General features: G+C 42.0%; 1 protein-coding gene across 1 annotated transcript; it reads right to left on the bottom strand.

Moving 5' to 3' along the window:
• Nucleotides 1–1,679: 1,679 nt before the first annotated feature.
• On the bottom strand, nt 1,680–24,052 carry nol11 (nucleolar protein 11). Its single transcript, XM_055653767.1, has 18 exons — nt 23,883–24,052; nt 21,861–21,974; nt 21,085–21,141; nt 19,488–19,636; nt 18,394–18,451; nt 16,471–16,612; nt 15,798–15,995; nt 15,254–15,330; nt 14,017–14,140; nt 12,887–12,999; nt 12,137–12,208; nt 11,279–11,463; nt 10,345–10,470; nt 7,645–7,884; nt 6,759–6,837; nt 4,953–5,045; nt 3,824–3,931; nt 1,680–1,897 (listed from the first exon to the last, which is right to left on the bottom strand). Exons 1-18 carry the CDS (start codon nt 24,015–24,017, stop codon nt 1,787–1,789), a joined length of 2,181 nt encoding a protein of 726 aa, XP_055509742.1. The 5' UTR covers nt 24,018–24,052; the 3' UTR covers nt 1,680–1,786.
• Between the last annotated feature and the right edge of the window lie 194 nt (nt 24,053–24,246).

Here is a 24,246-nt window from a genome sequence, read left to right as displayed (position 1 = left end):
GGCCCTGTGGAACGCCGGTGTCAAGAGGTGTGCTGAGCCTCACAGACTAGACCCCAATTGCACCCGCAGTCAACAGATGGTATAATGATGAATGAGCAGTAATCGAGACCAGCATTCTTACGTAAGTAGGTAGTTGCCTCAGAGGCTAAAGTCAATTGGACTAAAAATGGACAAAGCAAGTCAGTAGTCTTTTGTTTTTGTGTAGGAAGGAACTGCAGATGCTGGTTTATATCGAAGACACAAAAAGCTGGATTAACTCAGCGGGCCAGGCAGTATCTCTGGAGAATATGGATGTGACGATCCTAGCTACTAGTCAGATCATCCCATCTCCACCTCTTTCTGCTTTCCAGAGACCGTTCCATTTGCAACTCCCTGGTCAGTTCGTCACTTCACAACCAAACCACCCCTCCCCAGGTACTTTCCCATGCAACAGCAGGAGATGCAACACCTGTCCCCCCTTATTCTGTCCAATGACCCGACAGTCTTTTCAGGTGAGGCAGAGGTTCACTTGCACCTCCTCCAACCTTATCTACTTTATACACTGTTCCAGGTGCGGACTCCTGTATATGGGCTAGACCAAGCGCAGGATCAGCTATCGCTTCGCTGGAGACCTTCGCTCAGTCTGCCTAAACCTACCTGATCTCCCGGTTGAGTATGTGGAATTCTCTGCTTCAGAGGGCAGTGGAGGCGGGTTCTCTGGATGATTTCAAGAGAGAGCTAGATAGGGCTCTTAAAAATAGCGGAGTCAAGGGATATGGGGAGAAGGCAGGAACGAGGTACTGATTGGGGATGATCAGTACTCGTTCATCACTTCGAGATGTTTCCAAGCTGCAGTGAAGGATTGCATTGATATTGTTATCAAACTTCCGAATGGCCCTTTCATTAACTAGAGTACAATCCTGATTCTCCAACCTATCTCATTGTGATATTGTCTCTGGAATTGTTTTGCAACAAGGCTGAGAACTATATTCTGCACTCTGTTTATAACGAACTGCAGATGCTGGAAAAATCGAAGGTAGACAAAAAGCTGGAGAAACTGCACTCCAATATCTTTTTCTTTGCTCCACCTATTGTGCACGTGTTTGGTTTGATTGTATTCATGTACAGTTTTTTCTGATTCGATTGGATAGATCACAACACTTATATTCACTAGAATTTAGATAGATGAGAGGGGATCTTATAGAAACAAATACAATTCTTAAGGGATTGGACAGGCTAGCTGCAGGAAAAATGTTCCAAATGTTGGGGGGAGTCCAGAACCAGGGGTCACAGATTAAGAATAAAGGGTAGGCCAATTAGGACTGAGATGAGGACAGTGAGATGAGGAAAAACTTTTGAAAGAGAGTTATGAATCTGTGGAATTCTCTGCCACAGAAGGCAGTGGAGGCCAATTCACCGGATGTTTTCAAGTTAGATATAGCTCATAGGGTTAACGGAATAAAGGGATATGGGAAGAAAGCAGGAACGGGGTACTGATTTTAGATGATCAGCCATGATCATATTGAATGATGGCTCGAAGGGCGGAATGGCCTCCTCCTGCACCTATTTTCTACGTTACCAAAGGCTTTTCACGATACCGCATGACAATAATAAACCTAAAAACATGCATGGTCATAAAAATGAGGCCCAAACATTTGAGAAATAGATCAGCAACCAACAAATAAAAACAGAAACAGGCGTACACAAAGTAGAATTTTAATTCCAAGTGTAATAAAAGAAAGTTAATTTTCGCACCATAAATACTCAAAACAAGTAAATTACATTTCTTTGAAAAGTTTGTACATAGCTAAAAAATTTCTATCACTTCAATGGAATACAGTCCATCGTTTTGTGGTTGCAGCTGATGGAGCTTCTGTAGACTTCCCTCAATCTTGTTTAACTCAGAGTAGAACCTCACCTGTCAGAGAGAGAAGTTAAATGTTAGGAAATTATCAACCATCAGCAATTCTAGCATGCGACATACAATCACTTTTATACTGGGGGGATCTGCTTTTCATTACAAGTACCTAATTTTCCCTCTTGCTACCATTTCTAAACTTTGACCATTCTAACATCACATCCATGGAACTAAACTATGGGTTGTCAGACACATCTTCAATTTCCAAGACAAACAAAAAGGTCTGAAATAGTTCACTGCAAATATGGAGACATGAGAGCACAGCAAAGCTCTCAAAGTAATCTATGCAACATAAAATTGTCCTCAACTTCTATAAAAAGCATACCATTGACTGAGTTAAAGTGTTGAAATGGAGTGGCATGAAATTAAAATACTATGGAATACACAAGGATGAAGACAGTCATTGATAAATATCTTTTGCAACGAACTACAAATACGTTAAATAAATTACCAGTTGTTTAGTTTAGTTTAGAGATGCAGCATGGAAACAAGCTCATCAGACCACCATGCCCATGTTGACCATGGTTCACAGTAGGTCTATGTTATCCCACTTTCACATCTAAGGCTGACGAACTAGGGGCATTTTACAGAAGCCAATTAACCTACAAACCCGCATGCCTTTGGAATTTGGGAGGAAACCCACGTGGTCACTGGGAGAACACAAACTACACAGAATCCTGACATCCAAAGTCAGGATTTCAACCAGAGTCTCTGGCACTACCAGCTACTTTGTCACAGAAGTGGAAAAAATATTCTATAAGGGAAAGGAAATATGTTGAGATATTTATTGGAATAAAGTTCAGTTAAACATTCACAGCAATTGTACAAATACACAAGACCACAGAGGCAGGTTTACCTGCAGAGATGGAGTTTAAACATTTACATACAATTTGTTGCTTTAGCCATCCAGCAATAGAAAATTAGTAAAGAACAGTGTTGAGTTTACAAGGCTAACAAAACATGTGCTGAGAGTTTTCCATTAGAACAAGGGAGGAGGAGGGCAAGGTGATAGGCTCTTCAAGAGCTTTATTATGGTAACAATTAAGTATCTCCCCACCTGGTCAAAAACCCAAAATGTTATAAAAATTAAGGAGAAAGGTTAAAACAAACGTCAAACTTTCTTCCTCAGCAGTTGTTGAAATAGTCTGTTATTCTTTCCTAATTGAGTAGCTGCTGCAGTGACTGAGATCTGTACATGGAGTGAACAGGAAAGTGTGATTCCTTTTAGAGGCGTCTTTTACCCAGAGTAGGGGAATCAAGAATCAGAAGGTGCAGGTTTATGATGAGCGGGGAAAGATTTAATAGGAACCGAGGGCAACATTTGGTGGTTATATGGGCAGGTAGCTCAGGCAGGTACTGTAACAATATTTAAAAAGGCATTTGGACAGGCACATGGATAGAAAAGGTTTAGAGGGATATGGGCCAAATGTAGGCAGATGGGACTAGGTCTAGATGGGGCATCTTGGTTGGCATGGGCAAGATGGACCGAAGGGCATGACTGTACGACTAACCTGGGACAAATTTTACCACGAGGGGATAAATTTCACCTAGCCAGGGGGTAAATTTGTTGATTCTGGATTTATTAAAAACAGTATTTTTAAATTTCCCCTTTGTCGGTTGCTTTATTGTGTTTGCGGAAGTGTAAACTCAAATTAATGAACAAAACAGGGTCGAAAAGTTGCCGGGGGGTAAACGGGATGAAAAAGGTTGGGAACCCCTGCACTAATTCATATCTAACATTCCAACCCACTGGACACTGCCAAGACATTTCTTGGGACAAAACTGGTACAAGTGAGCATTAATGAGCAGGTGAGCACAGCAACAAATAACAATAAGGATTACTCATCACTCCACAATCAAGCACTCAGAAAAAATAATGACTTGCACCAGAGGTCAATGTAACTTCAACCAATCCATGTATCATACCTGGGATCTGATGAACCTGTTAAAATGATCAAGCAACCCGTGTGCCTCTGACATCATTACCAACACCATGAAGTGAGCATCCAGCAATAGATTGATCCAGTCCAAGACCTGAAATAATTGTCTAAATGTCAGTAACTGTTCATCACTACAAAACACTTGTAATAATTGCTTCGCTCCATAGATGCTGCCTCACCCGCTGAGTTTCTCCAGCTTTGTCTACCTTGTAATTAATAGCCATCGTTATATTAAGCATTCTTGGGCATAATTGTTCTCCAGGAGCCAATGGAATAGGTGAAACTGAAGCATTCAAATGACAATTGGACAAGCAGGATGGTGAATCTGTGGTACTCATTGGCACAGAGAGCTGTGGAGGCCAAGTCAATAGATATTTTTGAGGTAGAGATGGATAGATTTTTGATTACTTCGGGTGTCAGGGGTTATGGGGACAAGGCAGGATAATGGACTTAAGAGGGAGAGATAGATCAGCCATGATTGAATGGTGGAGTAGACTTGATGGGCCAAACGGCCTAATTCTGTCCCTGTCACATGAACAATTTTATTCCTAATGCGTTTCTTATAAGACTAGTATGTGGAGTGGTTGAGGTGAATAGTCTTAGTGTATTTAAGGGGAAGATGAATAAGATGCATAGTGGGAGGCCATTAGTGGGTTTTTCACACTTCCCAGTTAAGTTTAGTGTTTGTTAGTGTGATTTACAAATGTGATAAAACTTCTGCCTCCAACAGCCTTTCAGAGTGACTTCAGTAATGGTAAATAATTGAATTGTCATTAAAACCCACCCGGTACACAAGATCTGCCATTTCTTGAACAACGTGGTTTGTGTGCGTCAAATCCACTGTCCACTGCAATGTGGTTACCTCAGTTGGCTGCTGAACTGATCAGAAAACCCTTCATTATAAGCAGCAATCAGGAGAGTCAATAATTGGGGACATTGCCAACAACACCCATCGCTCAGGAATAGATTTAAAGAATTCAAGGAATTTAAGAAATTATTGATTACAAATCAAAACACTGTGAGCTCAGGTCATTCTAAAACAATCTGAACATTCACTCATTTATAATTGCATCTGAATGCAGAGTGCAATGCAGGGTGTTTTTTTTTTAACATACCTGACTGACTGTGGGGATCCTGTCTCCTGGAAGCACTGTATTGACAGTTTGACACTGTTTCAGGTATAGATACTGTAGGTACTGGAGAAACAACTGGGAATAGGGAAAATAAACATCACAATCAGGCAACATTCACTGAGACGGATAATCGGCTTAAGGATAGGCAAATCCAGCTCGTAATGTGAAGTGGTGCCTGCATTAGAATCCAATGACTTATAGCCCTGTCCCACTGTACGAGTTCCTTCAAGAGTTCTCCCGAGTTTGCCCTGATTCGAACTTGGAGATTTACGGTAATGGCCACTTATAGGTACTCGGGGCTCGTGGACATTTTCAACACGTTGAAAAATCTTCCCGAGTCTTCCCGAGCTTACCGTGTTTCCCCAGTACCTGCCGTTAGCGCTACGAGCCGCTAAGAGACGTCCCCGAGCTCCGACGTACCCGCTACGTTCATTCTACATGCTTACCACGAGTTTGATTTTTTTTTTCTAAACTCAGAAGAGCACTTGAATGAACCCGTACAGTGCGACAGGGCTTTTAAACACTTTGAGCATGAAGAGCTTCTCGTCTTCAGTACGTACTTTAACACTTCCATTTATGCCCAGTCAGTCCAACTTTTCGATTTAAATTTATTGAAGATACATTATGGAAACCAACCCCTTGCCCCAATGAGTCCACAATGACTATCAATCACCCGTTCACGCTAGTTCGATATTATCCCACTTTCACATCCAGAGCCTACACACTAGGGGCAATTTACAGAGGCCAATTAGCCTACAAACCCACATGTCATTGGTATGAGGGAGGAAATCAGAGCATCCAGAGGAAATCCACGTGGTTATAGGGGAAATATGCAAAATCCACACAAACAGCACCCGAGGTCAGAATTGGACGCAGATCTCTGCCGCCGAGGCAGCAACTCTACTACTGTGCCACAAAAAACAGGACTGGCGCTGCATCTTTGTCTTGGATCGTCATCCAAGCAAGAGACTATAAAAATGTTGCGGGAGATGCTAATGGCTGCTCGATTAACCACAGCCTAATCTGGTCTCATCTCACAATCACAGTCCCTAAATGCAATGGCAAGAGACAGATTTGTGAAATAAAATCAATGTTGGAAGGTCTACAAATACAAAGTTCTTCATGATCGGTGTCGCATAGATAACTGGAGCTGCTGAGTGCCCAGAGTACAGATTGCCGTTCACCGAGTTGGCATCTGTGAAAACCTGCAACTAGTTTGACAGGAATAACCAGAAGATTGAGTCATTAATTAATCACCAACATTAAATTCTCTTGGATTGGAAACACCACATCTTATGGGGGAAAAAATAATCAGATCTACATGTTTCTGAAGGCACAAGACCAAAGGATGGATGGAGGGTGGGAAGAGAACAGGAGATCCCAGCAACTAGCAAAGAGTAACGGCATATGTAAATGCATCAATGCTCTCAAGGCCATCAACAGTACAAACACCTATTGGCCAACCCCAATGACAGCCAAGAAAGGCGGAGGGCTTATCAAGAACTGTGTCAGTCAATGCCTGCTGGAAGAACAATTTGGAGGAAGTCTTGATGACGAGGACTTGAATGCGGGTGCACTTGATGCCAACTCACAGGGTTCTATCTCGTACAATCTCGGCACACATTTCATGGAGATAGACCTCAACACAAATAACATTTATTCTATCCTCCAGCATCTGCAGCCCATGTCAAGGTCATTCCGATCTCAGCTGCCATTCTACCACATTATTTCACTTACCAAGGATGGCAAATTTACCAGCTTATGATTCAACCTGCAGGCGGCACTTACCATCACTTGAGGAGCAGAAAGGTCTTTGAGGGGAGGCAAAAGGAAGGTTTCACTGTACGAGGACAGCAGAATTTCATTCCTGTGCACTGCGGTTAAGGTAAACTTTGTACAAATATTACTTATGTTCCACATACACGATTTCAAAGGTTTCTGCATAGCTCCTCAGATATAACCAAGAGGTCTTGTGATGGCAATCATCTCCGATCCCACATTTTAGTTCAGGAACATCATGTGGAAATTCAGCTTCAGAGTATTGAGTGACAAGGAACTGCTCACCATATTGATTCTTATTCAGCACAGCTTCCTTTGTCCTGGTTAATGCAGCAAGAAACGCGTCTCTGTCTAGAAGCATCCAAATAATCCAGTGTCCACACCCCCACCATTTAATGATTGAGAACACTGAATTATTTGTTTCTCCTCTTGGCTGGGATAAGTTTGGGGAGAAATTGAGGGAGGTCCAAATAAAAGATGAACAATTATCAGCCATTTTTTGTTGACAATTTTTCCACCTGACTTATAGATAGAAACCAACCACTTCATTTTTACTTGTTTCCATTTTAGGAATGATTCCAAATTTAAGATGCAATAACTGAACAGGTTTTAGCACGTCATCAAATTCCACAAGTAGCAAGGTAAATGCAAAGTGCTGCAGGAACTCAGTGGGTCAGGCTGGAACTATGGAGGGAATGGACAGGCAACCTTTTGGGTCAGGAACCTTCTTTAAACTGGAGAAAAGTCCCAGCCCTAAACATCTCCTGTCCATTCCCTCCACAAACGTTGGGTTCCTCCCGTACTTTGTGTTTTACTTAAGATTCCAGCAGCTGCAGTTCCTCGTGCCAAACTGGTCACTTCCTCTTTGGCCCCAACTGGACAGTGCAAAGGATACAACAGAGCTGCCTTTTTTGGACCAACCGGGCACACGGAATTGACATCAAACTCCCAAGAACCCTGGGCTTGTTTCTCAGCGGGAGCATCGCTGCTCTCCTCTTCCACGGGAATTGAACTGAAGCCATTTTCTACAATCTCCATGTTCTGTCCTGGTTTCGAGGAACTCTGATCTAATTCCATATACGAAGCCACACTGCCCAAATCCACAATGACCTTTTCCAGATCTGCTTCACTGGCGCTGAGGGAGAATTAAAAGCAAAATGCTTCAGTGATCTTTAAATAGCTTTTGTAGGAAAACAAAGAAACAGCAAAAGTACCAAACTAAAATAGTTTTCACAAGCTGATAATATAGATTTCCTAGGCACTCTCTGGTCTGAGCACATGGTTGGCACAAAGACTAAATAGTATTTCCCATTAATACAAACTGAACCTAGCTCCTTGTACTAAAAACAAACTAAGCCTGAAGACTATGTTCATAACGACAGCAATAAAATAGACACACACAGACCCATATTTTAAAGCAGGTGATGACACAGCAAGCTTTTTTTCTGGTATCAAAAAATTTGTCGCCATTTGAGCTTTAACAAGCTCAGCTGTATAACTGACTTCATGGCTTTGCGAGTGGGAGATCGTGTCTCACAAATCTGATAAGAGCTTTTAAAGAAGTGGTTTTGTGAAGGGGAGATCTTCCCTGACGAATCTGCTGGAATTCTTTGAAGAAGTAAAAAGTAGGGCAGACAAAGGAGAGCCAGTGGATGTTGTTTACCTAGATTCTCAGAAAGCCTTTGAGAAGGTGCCACACGTGAGGCTGCTATGGAAGATAAGAACCCATATTATCAAAGGGCAGAAGGCAAAGAGTGGCAATAAGGAAGGCTTTTTTTGGATGTCTGCCAATAACTAGCGGAGTTTTGCAGGGGTCAGTGCTGGGGCCGCTTCTCTTCACATTGTATATTGATGATTTGGATGAGGGGATTGAAGGCATCATGGCCACGTTTGCGGATGTTACAAAAATAACTGGAGGGACTCGGCAGAAGGACGTACAGGTTGTAGAGTGGGCAGAGAAGTGGCAGATGGAATATAGTGTAGCACAGTGTGGAGTCATGCATTTTGGTAGTTGGAATAAAGGCATAGACTATTTTCTAAATGGGGACAGAATTCAGAAATAGGAGGTGCAAAAGGACTTGGGAGTGCAGGTTTCCCAAAACGTTAATCTGCAAGTCGAATCGGGCACCATATCGAGGATGTGCTGGCCTTGGAGAGGGTCCAGAGGAGGTTTACAAGAATGATCCCAGGAATGAGAGGGTTAACATAAGATGAGCATTTAATGGCTCTGGGCCTGTACTCGCTGGAGTTCAGAAGAATGAGGGGGACCTCATAGAAACTTACTGAATATGAAAGGCTTGTATAGAGTGAATGTAGAGAGGATGTTTCCACTCGTGGGAGAGTCTAAGACTAGAAGTCATAACCTCAGAATTGAAGGTCATTCTTTTAGGAAGGAGATGAGAAGAAATTTCTTTAGTCTGCGGTTGGTGAATCTGTGGAATTCTTTGCCACAGAAGGCTGTGGAGGCAAAGTCAGTGGATATTTTTCAAGCAAAGATTGTTCGTACAGGTGTCTGGAGTTATGGGGAGAAGGCAGGAGAATGGGGTTAGGAGGGAGATAGATCAGACATGATTGAATGGCAGAGTAGACTTCACGGCCAAATGGACTAATTCTGTTCCTATCACTTATGACCTAGTCCATAGAGGACCTATAAGAGCAAGGCAGTGAACGTTGTCTGTATGGACTTCAGCAAAGCCATTCTCAAGGCCCCACATGGGAGACTAGTCCTGACGGTTAGATTAGATGGACTCCAAGGTGAGCTAGCTGATTGGATTCAAAATTTGCTTGGAGGAAGGAATCAAAGGGTGGTTCTGGAGGGTTGTTTTTTTCTGATTGGAAACCTGTGATCAGTGGGTCAGTGCTGGGCCCACTGATCTTTGTTATACACATTAATCTAGGTTTACCACAATGTCTAGATTAGTGGGGGGTGGGGGGGTGGGTGGGTTGGGGGCTGGGTGGGAAGGTGCTGGTGCAAGGAATTTAGAAGGATGAGAGGATATCTCATTGAAACATATAAGACTGTTAAGGGTTTGGACACGCTAGAGGCAGGAAACATGTTCCCGATGTTGGGGGAGCTCAGAACCAGGGGCCACAGTTTAAGAATAAGGAGTAAGCCATTTATAACGGAGACGAGGAAACACTTTTTCTCACAGAGAGTTGTGAGTCTGTGGAATTCTCTGCATCAGAGGGCGGTGGAGGCAGGTTCTCTGAATGCTTTCAAGAGAGAGCTAAAAATAGCGGAATCAGGGGATATGGGGAGGAGGCAGGAACGGGGTACTGATTGGGGATGATCAGCCATGATCACATTAAATGTCAGTGCTGGCTCGAAGGGCCAAATGGCCTACTCCTGCACCTATTGTCTATTGGAATGGCTCTGGATACCAAATGCATGGGTGAAGGAACATGTATGTAAAATCCACTATAATCAAAGCCATTAAATTTGCTTTTAAATCACAGAACAATATAGCACAGGAACCTTCAGCCAAAGTAGTAAAATGCAGAACATAATGCTAAATTGTACTAATCCAGCAATTTACTGGTTAAAAACTTGCATCCTGTATTTTCACTCTGCAAGATGCCACATGTTAATAATTACCTGAGGAAGAACTTTAAACAGGCACAAAGGACAGTCTCGGGGATATCAGGGAACTGTTGAAGGCAAAGCTGCAACAGGTAATAGTCTGCTTTATCCAAGGCAACTGCTATCACGTCTGGACACAAGCTGGAAAACAATGGAAACATTTAAATCCAAAACTCCTCACAAAAAGCTGTTTTTCTTTAAGCTGCTCTTTATTCTTTTATTTAGCTTTAGCTGCTCCAATGGATATCAGAATGTACCGAGCACTGTAGAATGATGGTTTTACAGGGCCCAACATCTGCTGAATATTGAGAGTAAAGACCTTTCTTCCGGATAAAATTGGCAAAACCAAAATGAATACCCATTGCTAGTAGGAAGATCAGAACTACAAATTTTCAGGCAGGGATGTAGATACAGCTTTCTCTTTGTAGGTGGATCAGCCCTGACAGCACAGAAACCTCAAGTGATAGAAGAACCAGAGGAAAGACTAGAGGTTTTGCAAAAGGCAATGCAAGCTGCAATCAGGAACTTAGTACCTGAAAGGATGGTGGAAGCATACTGAATTTAGAAAATGGAAACGATTAGAAATTATTTCTAACAAACATCCCTTAATTTGTGCATCAATTCAATACCGTTCATTTTCTTTCAAGCGTTTCTTTAAAACAGTTGAAACTAGTGTTAAGGCAGAAATTAATCACTGAATTCTCCTGTTCAGCAATGTGGAATGTACGAGAGCCTCTCGACAGACATTTTCAGCATTTTTTGGCAAAAATGAGTTTGGCATCTTCTCTGCCACGAATAGCGAGGGCCAAGTGGGAAGTAGAAGCAGAAACTAAAGTTTAGTATCACAATTAGCTCTTTATAGTAAATAAGGGAACCATATACGAGGTGAACTGTTAGTTCTGAAAGAGGTAATACTTTGTGTTTTGGAGGTGTAACGGTATTTTCTCACCTGTAAGAAAGTGCGCGTGTCTGTAAAAGCTTCACGAGTACACTCTGGGGATAGAACTTGTTCTGTGCCATACACCTGCTGACCAAGATGGTAGCAATCTGTGCGATCATTAGCTGTGCATTGGTTTCCAGCGGGTTACTTAGCAACAGTGTCAGCTGCTCATCTATTTTCTCATTTGTACCAGTCTGTGAAAGGATATACAATAAATTACAGTGGCCCTTGACAAACAAATACCTACACACAACTTGCACAATTCTCAATCAGGGTAACACTGCAGTGCCTACACCAAAGCAGGGAGGTAGGCCAAAAGTATGGACTGAATGTGACGTTGAAATCAGAATTGAACAATAAGCAAATTATTTGTTATCAAGTACATCCCATCCCTGCAAAAGCTGTGCCATTTAATAGCAAGGAGTCTTAATTCTGTATTTAAGGCACCTGATTTTATTTTATGTTGAACTGCTTATGTTTATGTTGTGATTCTCAATTTAAAGTGATTACTATTTTACACACTCAAAAACTGTTCATAAAACAATTGTGGAAGATGACTGATTCACCTCTTAATAAAACCAGAAAAATATATTTTTGGAAAATCTACTACAGTTAATCCGAGTGTAATAATTTCAAACACAAAGCAATAAATAACCTTTACAAGTTGCTGCAATGGTTGAATACAATAAGCAGGTTTCCAATATCAATGAAGTATCCAAATTAGTCGCATCAGTCAATGAAAGACTTTATGTAAAGAAATAACTGGAGAAGTTTTTTTTTGTAGCAATAACGACTGGAAGGGTTTAATTGAGGAAGGTTTTAAGTCTTAATGCTTGAACACATTCTCTCTTTAGATATTTAGTTTACCTTAATCTCCGTCAGATCCAGAGCGCGAGGTTGCGACTGGGTGCTCACATTCTGACGTTTTCTGCTTCGCAGCTGCAAAAGAAAATAGGGTCTAATATCATCTTCACATAGACAACCTCAAAATACTTCTCATTGAGCTTCTTCATCTGTAGATGACTTACTGCGAAGTTTACATTAAAAATGGACTCCAAGATCCATATTAAGTGAATAACTTGAGGAAAAACATATTACAAGTAGTTGGACAACATTAAATATATTTACAGGATAGAAATTAAAGAATAAAGAACTTGCAAATTATTGAATAAATGCAAACGTGTCAGCAATGAAGGAGAGAAGAGGTCCAGAGAAGAAAATTAAATGCAAACATAGAACAGGACAGCACAGGATCAGGCCCTTCAGTTCACAATGACTGCGCTGAACATGATGGCATGTTTAACAAATCTCCACTGCCTGCACATGCTCCATATCCACATCACAGTCTGTGTAACAGATTTGCCTCACACATCTCTTTTAAACTTTGCCCCTCTCACCGTTAAACTATGCCTTCTAGTCCATGACATTTCCAAAAAGGACTTGACTGTCTACCCTATCTATGCCCCTCATAATTTTATAAACTTCTATGTCTCGGAAACAGCCGTAAGAAAGAAAAATAATTCTGTTTTCTATCTAATTACAAAAGACCAACACGTTAACTGATGATTGCAATAGAAATCAAAGCACTTTGTGATGGCTGTGGAAGTTTATGCTTACATTTCGACTGGGCGTTGATTCAGCAGGGTTGATCGTAACAGTTAGTTGCGGTTCACCAGTCTGCTGGTCTTGAAGCATCGCATTCCAATTCATAACAGGGGACAGAGGTTTCACTTTGTTGAATAAAAAGATAAGACAATAAGATGGAAAAATGTACCGATTTTATTAATTGCCAAATGAGTTTAAAGCAAACTTAGCACACCAAGTGAGAGAGCGAGTGTATGCGTGTGCAGAACATGGATAAAATAAGTTAAAAAAACTGTGGACGCATGATTTGTGCTCCCTCTCCTGCTGGTCAGAGCAAGAGCACAAGTGCAGGAAATAGACAAAACGTAGCCGAGGCTCTGTCGACTACGTTCGAGGGAAGCCATGGCTCAGAAAGGAAGATACAAATCTCAGCGACATCACCATGTACCCCACAAGGTGCAGCAGGGACCTAGCAGGCAGACAACATTGGTGAAGGGAATGGACACATAACGTCATCTGACTGAGACGTCTTGACATCACGACCCAAAATGCCGTCTGCGCATTCCCTCCACGGATGCTGCCTGGTCTCCTACACTGTGTGTTTTGCTCAAGATTCCAGCATTTGCATGTCCATGTCTCTATGGAAAGTCTTGCTTGCCTTCGGAGCAAACATGGAGACAGAGGAACAGGAATGGAGTCCTTGCAGAGTAAATCTAGTTGAATGTATTTACATGAAGACCAGCCTGACCTCCAGTATCTGCAGTTCAATGGTCGGGGGGCACTTTAGGATTCTGATCGTTCACGATTCTTTCTCAATGAGCTGAATATTGTACAAATGCAAGCGTAACCAGAGTGTGCAGGCTAGTTATTTTGTCACAGTTGGGTTCAGGGGGTAGGTATCACATTCAAACTAGTTCTTATCTGCACAAATACAACATTTTAAAAAACTATCCAAATTCTCCAGCCCGAGACCAAGAAATATATTGAGAAAGCCAGTATTGTCCAAGCTCAAAACCAGCTAGTAATCCATTGCAAGCTACTTGAAAATAAATAGAAACAAAAATGAATTTCCATAAATAAACGAAATTAAACTTAACAAAATCTGGTGCAGTGTGTAATATTAACAGACTTAAAACCCTGCTCTCTAAACAGCAGCAACCTACCCGTAGCACTTGGTTGTTTGAGTTTTCCAAGGACGGCTGCCAGGGAAGATGTTTCACATGTAAATGGGATCACAGTCAACGCCTTTCCATGAGGAATGAAAAGCTTCCCATTGTAACACCACAACTGAGAAAATAAATATAACTCATTTAAAAAAAAGTCAAAAATGACTTTGCAATTTCTGCCACCAGCAAACATTACTTTCACTCCCCTCCTCCCAGTCTCCTTGATAAACTCCCGGCAAATGTATCTTCCTTCCTCCACTTCTTGACCATACTATCCATTTGCTGACTTATCAAAAGGGGAGGTATCCACTACATCCGAGGTTATGGACAGCAAATTGAGGCCCAGACCAACAACCTTCCTCTGAATGCAGGCAGCAAAAGCTGGAATGTATCAACAATAGATGGGTCATAAAGGGATCATGGGACTGAAGAGTCTTGCTGTGTGAAAAGGCTTGCTATGTAGACACTCCAGTTGGTAGTTTTAACGGATGGAATACTCCAGTTAGAGAGCCGACCCATTGCTTCTCAACATCCATTTTAAAACAAAGGCATAAAACCGCCATAAATGGCTGCCTCGCCAACAGTCTGTCTGTCCCTTCGTTCTCTGTTGTTTCATATGCGTTAAATGTCTGTTTTAGTGTTCTTTAGCTTGTTTTATGTGGGGTGGTGGGCGAGGGGAAGCTTTTTTAAAAATAATCTCTCACCTCGACGGAGATGCGATTTTTTCCCGTATCGTATCTCCATCCGCACTGCGGCCTAACATCGAGGAGCTGGCGGCCTCTGCCAACTTCGGGAGACCGACTTCGGGAGCTCCAACCGTGGGTTCCTGAAGGACTTAACATTGCGGAGCTTGCGATCCTTTTGTCAGGGATTGACCTCTGAGCTCCAAACGTGGGAGCCTGCGGACTTTAACATCGTGGAGCTCGCGGTCCCTGGTTAGAGACCTACTTCGACCGCCCCGATGCAGGAGCTTTGATTGCCCCGACTGCGGAAGGTTCAACTGCCCCGACCACGGGAGAAAAATGAGGGAAGAAGATTGGGCTTTATTGCCTTCCATCACAGTGAGGGATGTGGGGAATCCACTGTGGTGGATGTTTATGTTAACTTTTATGTAGTTGTGTGTCTAGTTGCATTTTTTGGTATGGCTGTATCACTGTACCTTATCACTGCACCTTAATTGGTGCACGTGACAATAAAATACCTTTGAAAGCATAAACAGGACAAAGCAAACTACCTGTCCAGATGTTCCCTCCGAGAGCTCCTTCCATGTCTGGAGTGTTTGGAATCTTGTATTCCATATACTTAAAGAATCTGAAAGAGAAACACAATTACACCTCTTCATAAAATCTGCTAAATGTACTGCTCTCACGCACTGCCTTCCACCCACATAGAGAATTCACCCTAAACAATCTGCCGACATTGGGAGAGTTGAATACATTTAGTTTAGTTGTTCAGCATGGAAATATGCTCTCTGAAAGTTAATAGGCCTCTATAAATTGTCCCTAATGTGTAGGTAGTGATTGAGAATGTGGGTTAACACAGAACTAGTGTGAACGGGTGACTGATGGTCGGGGTGGACTCGATGTGTTGAAAGGCCTGTTCCCATGCTGTATTGTTCAATCAATTCAATCAAAAGGAATCAAAAAGTTTACATTTACATCATAGAGACTTTGACTTAAGATAGATTTCTTCACGCACATTCACAAAATCTAGGTTACATAAGATTAACATCTTCTGCTTGGACGTATAAGCATTAGTATCTGCAGCCTAAACGGTACCTTTGACTGCGCACTGATGGGATTGAGGAGCTCCTAACACAGCAATATGTATCTCATCCAGGGCCAAAAGAGCAGCACTGATTAGAGAATCCACACAGCCCGGCAGTTTTAACAACAACGTTTGAGGCAGGACCCACTCCTCCTCAGCTGAATCCCTGTTTGATGGCAGCTGGATTTTATAGACACAGCCTGTGGAATCTTCAACGAAAGGAGAAAATTATCAGTAGCAAGTATATATACACATGATTGTTCAAATACACAGTCAACAGGAAAAATAATGTTCTCCCTGGCTATCCTCTTCTATAACCAGGAGAAATATTTCCATTCCTCACACGGAGGAAGCAGATTTGAAGCCAGTAAAATGCACCAGTTAAAGCAACTCACATGCCCCAAATGAACACATGGTTCCATTTGGATAAAACTTGTCAAATTTCTGCTGCAGGCAAGAGTGGCACTGATGACCATCAACAGTCAAGACTGATAAATAAATTACTCGGCCTTCATTAAAACATCTAACATGACAATGTTTTAAAACAGCTTCAACTGGGTGAATGCTACAAATTAATTGAATGACATTTGTGCAAAAAGATAATTACAGTAGGGCAGTAGTTCATTCTGAAATTAAGAGCATTTACTGAGATCTTACTTAAAGTCTTCACATCAAACAACTTACATAAACACATCAGGGCAGTACACTCTTTTTCAAGTGAAAGTGCAAAGCTCAAAGGATAACCCATCTCATCTCCCAAATCCAACTTATATCCGTGCTGAACATTGGGGTTTAGCTTCTGTGTATATAGTTGGAATATGCCATCCTGTTTTTAAAAAAAAAAGCATCAAAACATTTTCAAAAACAATACACTCAAGTTAACATTCCCCATCCCAACCATGTATAAATTATAGAGTTGAAACAAGGTTGATTCTGAAGAAGGGTTCCTATCATCTATCGATGTTCTGCAGACTTGCCGCCTGAGCCGCTGTGTTGCTCCAGCACTTTGTGTCCTTTTATAGACTGATTATTCTCATAAGGGATAAGCTACCAGCTACTTTCAATCCATAAAATTAGCAACAATCCAAATCAAGAGATTTGATTATTTTCTCATAGCTTTCTTCCACATTACCCAAAGGTCGCCACAGATCAGGCACCTTTCACGCTTAAAACCCCATCAGCAGCCTGCTCCCAAACCGTAAACAATTTCTTCCTGGAGTTGACGGGTAAAAGATATGTAGGTGGGATCTACACCAATTTCCAGAAATGTTGGGTCTGAGCTCAGAGGTGGATCAGATTACAGAGCACTCTATTTACTTCAGTTTAAAGACTTGCAACCCATTTGATAATATAATAGATTTAAGTCATTTGCCATCTCATTTTTACACTATACCACTAAAATAACCACAATAAGAGATGACTGTACCTGACTGATGTACCTGACAAGTTGTTTAGCCACAATCAATATCCCCACTACTTAGCTTTATTAAAGGACAGTCATAAATCCTGCTGCTGGCACTGACAATGATTAGCAGATTGACAAGTTGCTTTCAACCAGTAATTCAGCACTGCACTGAAGATCAATGTGGAGGAAAAAGTTCCATGAAAAAATTGCGAAGCGATTTTAACTTTTTTGTACCAAGAGATTTGGGGCTGACAACATTAGAAAACAGCAATAATTTAATAAAAGAAACAAAACTCTGGAGTAACACAGTGGGATAGACATGTCCAGAGAACATGGATAGGTGAGTATTTGGGATAGGATCCTTCTTCAGACAGAATGAGTCTGAAGGGTACTGACCCAAAACGTCACTTAACCCTGTTCTCCAGAGATACAGCCTGACCCACTGAGTTACTCCAGCACTGTGTGTCATTTTTTTTTGTACACCAGCATCTGTAGTTCTTTGCATCTCATGGATTTAACAAATATTGATTAGATAACAAGTCTGGGTTTTAAAGATCCATTAGGTCCGACAAAGATCCAGTGGAAAATAGCGTGTTCAAGTTAGGAGGGTGCAACAGATCCTCATTACAATAAGATATATACTCTGATGTTTGCATGATGTGCAGTTCCTTAGTGTTTGGGCTAACCCAACACAAGAGCAATAACAGAAGATTTGCAGGTGCAATTACAGAACTATCATTACATAAACAGACAAAAGATCTGCACAAGAAGTTGCCGCCAATAACTGACCATTTAGTTAAACGTAATGTATTCCAATTTATTCAAAATAAAGAATGTTTTCACAAAATGTGAAAATTGGTGACAATGCTGATATTTATTGCATATTCCTTAAGACTAGTTAGAAATAGCAGTGGACTTTATTTTTCAAGCCTCTGTTAAAAGGTGTCTGCCAAACACTATTAGGGGCGTCCAGTTTTTTGATTTGGTATCAGTGAAGTGATGGCAGTGTACAGCTACATTAAGATGCTGGATGATTTGGAGATGCTTCCGTGTATCTAGTCTAGTTATTCTTGGCGGTCTGGGGCTCAACATGCCAATAGCTCAAGTGCATCTGCCAAAAGACATTGGCACTGCAGGAGTGGATATTTAACCAAACTGATGTAACATTTATGCAAAATTAACCCAATATACATAACGCAAACCTTTTCAGTGACAAACAGTATAAGAGGACTTCCGGCTTCCAGTAAACCAGCACTCCACCTACAAATAAAATGGACACGTGTAAACACTTCAAACAAAACTGATTATTTCATCTTTAAATCACCAATACCCATTAGAAATAATTAAAAACAACAAGGACCTAAGAAAATCTGATTGAAAAGAAAAACTCCAAAATGTTTGCTTCTCATTGCACCTTTCCATGCAACCCTGATAGATGCAACTTCTGCCCTTTCACCTCCTCTCACGTGCAGGGACCCTCATGAAAGCAGCTGGGATTTATATGCATCACTTTTGACTTGGTGAATATGATGCTCATGGCATGGTCAGTTCCTTATTGGGAAAACAAAAGGCTGCCTTACAGACCGCTCCAACTTGCTTCTCAAAGGTGTGCTTTCTGTTGTATGACATTTTAATTACCCAACTCACTTTAGGCTGCCTTGGCCTCCTCCACTGTTCCAGTGAAGCCCAGAATAAGTTTGAGAAACAGAACCTTCGCCTTCCAATCTGGTACAGTTATTGGGAAAAATCACGTCCTAACCAAGATCATCTAAATCAGCACCAATAGCGGGAATCAACACTGTTCATTCCTGGACTGCATTATTGACTATATAATTACCAGCATATTTGGTGATATAGAGTCATACAGCACAGAAATATACCCTTCAATCCCACTCAAACATGCCAATCAAGATGCCCCAGCTAAACTAGTCCAATTTGCCCATGTTGTGTCCATATCTACCTAAACTTTTCCCATCCATGTACCTGTCCAAATGTTTTTAAATGCTTTCATAGTACTTGCCTCAACTACTTCCTCAGGCAGCTCATTCCATATACCCACCATCCTTCCATTATCAGAGATATTTTTAGTTCTCAACCACATAATCAAGAAAACCAAATAGCCTGCCAAAAGTAACTTTTACAACTGTCTTTTAAAAAAAATTTGTGAGTCTGATATATCACTTTTACTTCCCAATTCATCAGGTTTTCTCCAACATGGTCTCCAGTGCAGAGCTTCAAGAATCAATTTTATTGGCAGCAATTTAAACCTTTTTGGACAGGTCTTATCAGTACCAACCTGATGACTTCATCTTTTGACAGAACATTTTCAAGTTCCTGTTGTGGAGCTGACAGAAGATCATCAAGTCGTCTCACACTCCCTCGCTCAAAAAGCACCAGAGGTTCTGCTTTGGGCAATGTGTGTATCCGGTAGACATCAGCTGTTAACTGAAAACCAGTGGCAAAACATGGAACTAAATCGGATTGCTTTATTTTCCCTTGCAACCTTTCCCACTAGAACAATACCAAAGTCATGCATCCCAAAAAATATTAGAAAAAAGGAACTATGCAGATTATTTTATTACTGTAACTGGCACAGCTGGTAGAGCTGCTGCCTCACAGTGCCAGAGGCCTGGATTCGATCCTGACTTCGGGTGCTGTCTGTGTGGAGTATACACCTTCTCCTCTGGTTTCCTCCCACATCCCAAAGACGTGCAAGTCATGTAGAAAGCATTTTATCAGGACGCATCACATGCTTGGTTTGAGAACAGCTCCATCCAAACCCGCAAGAAATTGCAGCAAAATGTGGACACAACCCATACCATCACACAAACTGTAAGGCAGCAACTTTTCCGCAGCGCCATTCTAAACATTATTCCCTTATCATGTATCTATCTGTACACTGTGAATGGCTTGTCTGTAATCATGAATTGTCTTTCCGCTGACTGGTTTGCACATAAATGCTTTTCCCAGTACCTTGGTATATGTGACAATAAACTAAAACTGAAACTCTAAACAAAATTTCTAGTTTCCAAAATAAAGTTTTTAAAACTTTCTAAATAATGTTTGATTCATAATGTAGTTAAATCATCCACTGAAAACCTATGAAACTCTATGCTTATATCTAAGATTTTATTGTTAGGATGTGCTAATATAAGAACACATTTTCATTTGGGATGGCTAGAAAGGATTGGGAATTATATCCAAGTGCCATACTGTGGCCATCACCTGTAATTACACTGGGCAATCTGACTCCATGAATGGAAAATGCTGACAAAGCAATCTACAATATAAACATCACCAAAGGCAAGACCAGATAAATAACTGGAGATGGTTAATTGTTTAAGTGGATCTCAAGTATTATAGATACAAATAAAACTATTATATATTAAAACATTCTTACTTTTAAAAGTTGTGTTTTCTTGGTTTAATTTCCCAAAAAAGAATTAATTTTAGGTCAGTCTAAAGAAGGGTTTCGGCATGAAACGTTGCCTATTTCCTTCGCTCCATAGATGCTGCTGCACCCGCTGAGTTTCTCCAGCACTTTTGTCTACCTTCGATTTTCCAGCACCTGCAGTTCCTTCTTAAAGAATTTCTTCACGACTCACTTGCAAATTATAATCTTAAAGGTCACCTGCGTATAAACTGGAAGTTTCTGTTAAAATGTTATTACTCATTCCGACTGATAGAAATTGCTTAATGAAGCAAGATAATTCAAATCCATTTTGTTTTGAACGGATGGTAGACACAAAATGCTGGAGTAACTCAGCGGGACAGGCAGCATCTCTGGAGAGAAGGAAATGGGTGACGTTTCAGGTCGAGACCCTTCTTCAGACTGATGTCAGGGGATGGGCGGATTGTTTTGAAATGAATGGTGGTAACCTGCATCAACTTACTGTTGCTTTGAAAGCTTTTTCCAGGTTTGCATCTTCATCTTTCCATATCCATAAAACCTAGAAATGAATGAGATAAAAATAAATAATGTTAACTCATCAAAATCATATTGGATCAGTCTGCAAACCTGCACCAAGCAATAATTTAATTGTTCCCGTTCTGGAGCATATGACAATTAAACACTCTTGACTCTCTCTTGCTACTGGCAATTATATTCAGCGTTAGCTTATTTCAAAATTAGATATGTCATTTTTTCCCCCAAGGAGAACACACTTGCAAACTATTTTCTGCATCGAGGAAATATAAACTAAATGCAAGCTTTTTGTAGGTTGGTTTGGACAACTTGGTTTTAACTGGTATAGAAGATTTAAGAGTAAGGGGAGGCTACTTTCAGGATGTATTGAGTATCACAAAGCACTGTCCAATGCTGAAAATAGATATGTATTAATATTTCCCTCTTGAAAATGGTTCAAAAGGCATTTTAACAAACATTTTGTTAACTACCAAGCTTGTATACTCTGGAGTTTAGAAGGATGAGAGGGGATACTTTCAAGAGAGAGCTGGATATGGCTCTTCAAGATAGTAGAGTCAGGGGATATGGGGAGAAGGCATAAACGGGGTACTGATTGGGGATGATCAGCCATGATCACATTGAATGGCAGTGCTGGCTTGAAGGGCCGAATGGCCTACTCCTGCACCTATTGTCGATAAGAGTTAGAACTTCAATTGATATAACTTTGTCAAACACATGTCAATAAGCAAATCCCAAAATTCTTACCTTATGATCATGAACTGCAACATATTCTCCAGTCTGGTCATTGTAGACTGCAGGGCAAGAGATTTTTTGGGTTTGCTTAACTGTCCAACTTCCCAGAGGCTTTTGGTCTGACACCTTCAATGTACAAACAAAACACAACGCTTACAATGCATTTGTTATTTGTTTACATTCTGAACTCTGTTGTTTATGGATCCCAGTCCCTGAAGGAAGAAAAATACTTGAATCACAGGGCACACCCACAGGCCCTTTATACTTTGCATGCATTGCAGCTTTGAAACAGGCCCTTCGGTCCACTGAGTCCACACCGACCATCAATCAGCCATTCACACTAGTTCTACGTTATCCCATTTTCTCATCTACACCCTACACATTAGGGGAAATTTTTAGAGGCCAATTAACCTACAAACCCGTACGTCATTGGGATGTGGAAGGAAACAGGATTACCCGGAAGAAACCCACACGGTCACAGGAAGAACGTGCAAATTCCATACAGACAGCACCCGAGGTCAGGACCAATCCTGGGTCTCTGGCACTGAGGCAGCAGCACTACCAGCAGTGCCACCCTCATTATATTTCTTTCCCATAAACTGACAGAAACACTGATTCATGGACACCAGTAAAATACATAAATTTAACATTTTTCATAAGCGAACATTAAAATTCTTCCACAACTTTACCGCTATCCCCAACTTCCATTTGCCCCTCAATATGTCACGCAGCAATCAGTCCATTTTCTCTTCAACATTTCCAAATGTAATCAACCTACCATTGGTAATTAATTCTTTAACAGCAAACCTTGGTTACGCAATTTTGCCCTGAAACTTTCCTGCTCTTTACCAATTGAAATAGCAGTCTGTTCACCATTTATAAAACAAATAGCTTCCATGGCGCCTTGGAATGGTGTGCGACTTTGAAGAACTTCTCAATAGCACCCGTTGATACTTTATAACACTGCGAAACAGGATCTACAGCCACCCAAGAAAACACCTAACACTTTGGCTCAATTAGCCCCCAAAAAGGTGTCCTCCACCACATGATAGTAGTACAACAAAGATTCAGAGTTGTGAGTGTGTGGATAGAAAATAAGGTGCCAAGAATACATCCTTGCAGGACATTGGTGTTGACAATTATCACAAAGGATGCTGTGATGCCTATTCCTCTCTGATTATAGTTTAGGGGTCAGGAAATCAGGAGTCAGAGGTTATGGGGAGAAGGCAGGAGAATGGGGTTAGGAGGGAGACAGCTCAGCCACGATTGTATGATGGAGTAGCTGAATGGCTCCTATCACTTGATCTTATGATGATCGTAATGTGATAATAAATGTCAATAGACAATAGGTGCAGGAATAGGCCATTCGGCCCTTCGAGCCAGCACCGCCATTCAATGTGATCATGGTTGATCATCCCCAATCAGTACCCCGTACCTGCCTTTTCACCATATCCATTGACTCTGCTATCTTTAAGAGCCCTATCCAGCTCGCTCTTGAAAGCATCCAGAAAGTCCTTTGTATCCTTGTAAAGGATCCAGTCCCGGGGGGGGGGGGGGGGGGGGGGCTGAGTCCTAGATCCAGGTGTTTAAAGATGAGTTTGGTTGAAGTAATGGTGGTTGCCGTTGTAGTGTTATGGTCCTTGGTTTTGATTCTGGTCGTCATGGTTAATAAATAGAGATCTGTCGAGGGGTGTCCCTGATACACAATCACAACCACAGGGAGCACAAACGCATCTCTTTTATCTCCCCACTCCCTTCCTCTTCTCAACTCTTCCCTCCCCTCTCCCCGCATTCGCCCCCTCCCCCGGCTTCTCCTTCTTCCCTGCCTCTCTCCCTCCGTTTTGCTTCTCCCCATTCCCCTGCCCTCCTCGTCCCCTGCAGTCCTCGTCCCTCTCCTCTCCCCTCCATCTCCTCAGTTCTCCCCCTCTCCCTCACTGTGACCCGGAGGCCGAGCCGTCATTACTCCCTCTCCTACACTACCCCGGTAACGGTGCCAACGCGCCATCCCGGGACCCGCCGCCGCCGCCGCTTCACCTTGTACACGGTGACTGTCCGCTCCTCACGGGTGACGAGGACGCAGCCGGTCCGGGCGGGCTCCACGGCGCGCACACCGCCGTCACCACCGGCCTGCAGTCCACACAACGTGAACTCCTCGTACAGCCGCGCCATCTTGTCCCGCTCACCGCCCGGCGCCTGCGCGACCAAACTGCCGCGGCCCCGCAAACCCCCGCCGCAGCGCCCTCCGCGACCGGAGGAGCGCACAGCACCAGTGAAACTTGTCCACACACATTCTGCCCAGATGCTGCCTGACCCACTGAGCACTTCCAGGGCTTAGACTCAAAATGCTGGAGTGACTCATTGGGACAAGCAGCATCTATGGAAAGAAGGGTCTCGACCC

The sequence above is a fragment of the Leucoraja erinacea genome, chromosome 23, assembly GCF_028641065.1.
Source record: "Leucoraja erinacea ecotype New England chromosome 23, Leri_hhj_1, whole genome shotgun sequence".
In the NCBI taxonomy this organism is placed as follows: domain Eukaryota; kingdom Metazoa; phylum Chordata; class Chondrichthyes; order Rajiformes; family Rajidae; genus Leucoraja; species Leucoraja erinaceus.
The sequence above is the reverse complement of the archived record's forward strand: the minus strand, read 5'-3'. Positions and strand labels throughout refer to the sequence as shown.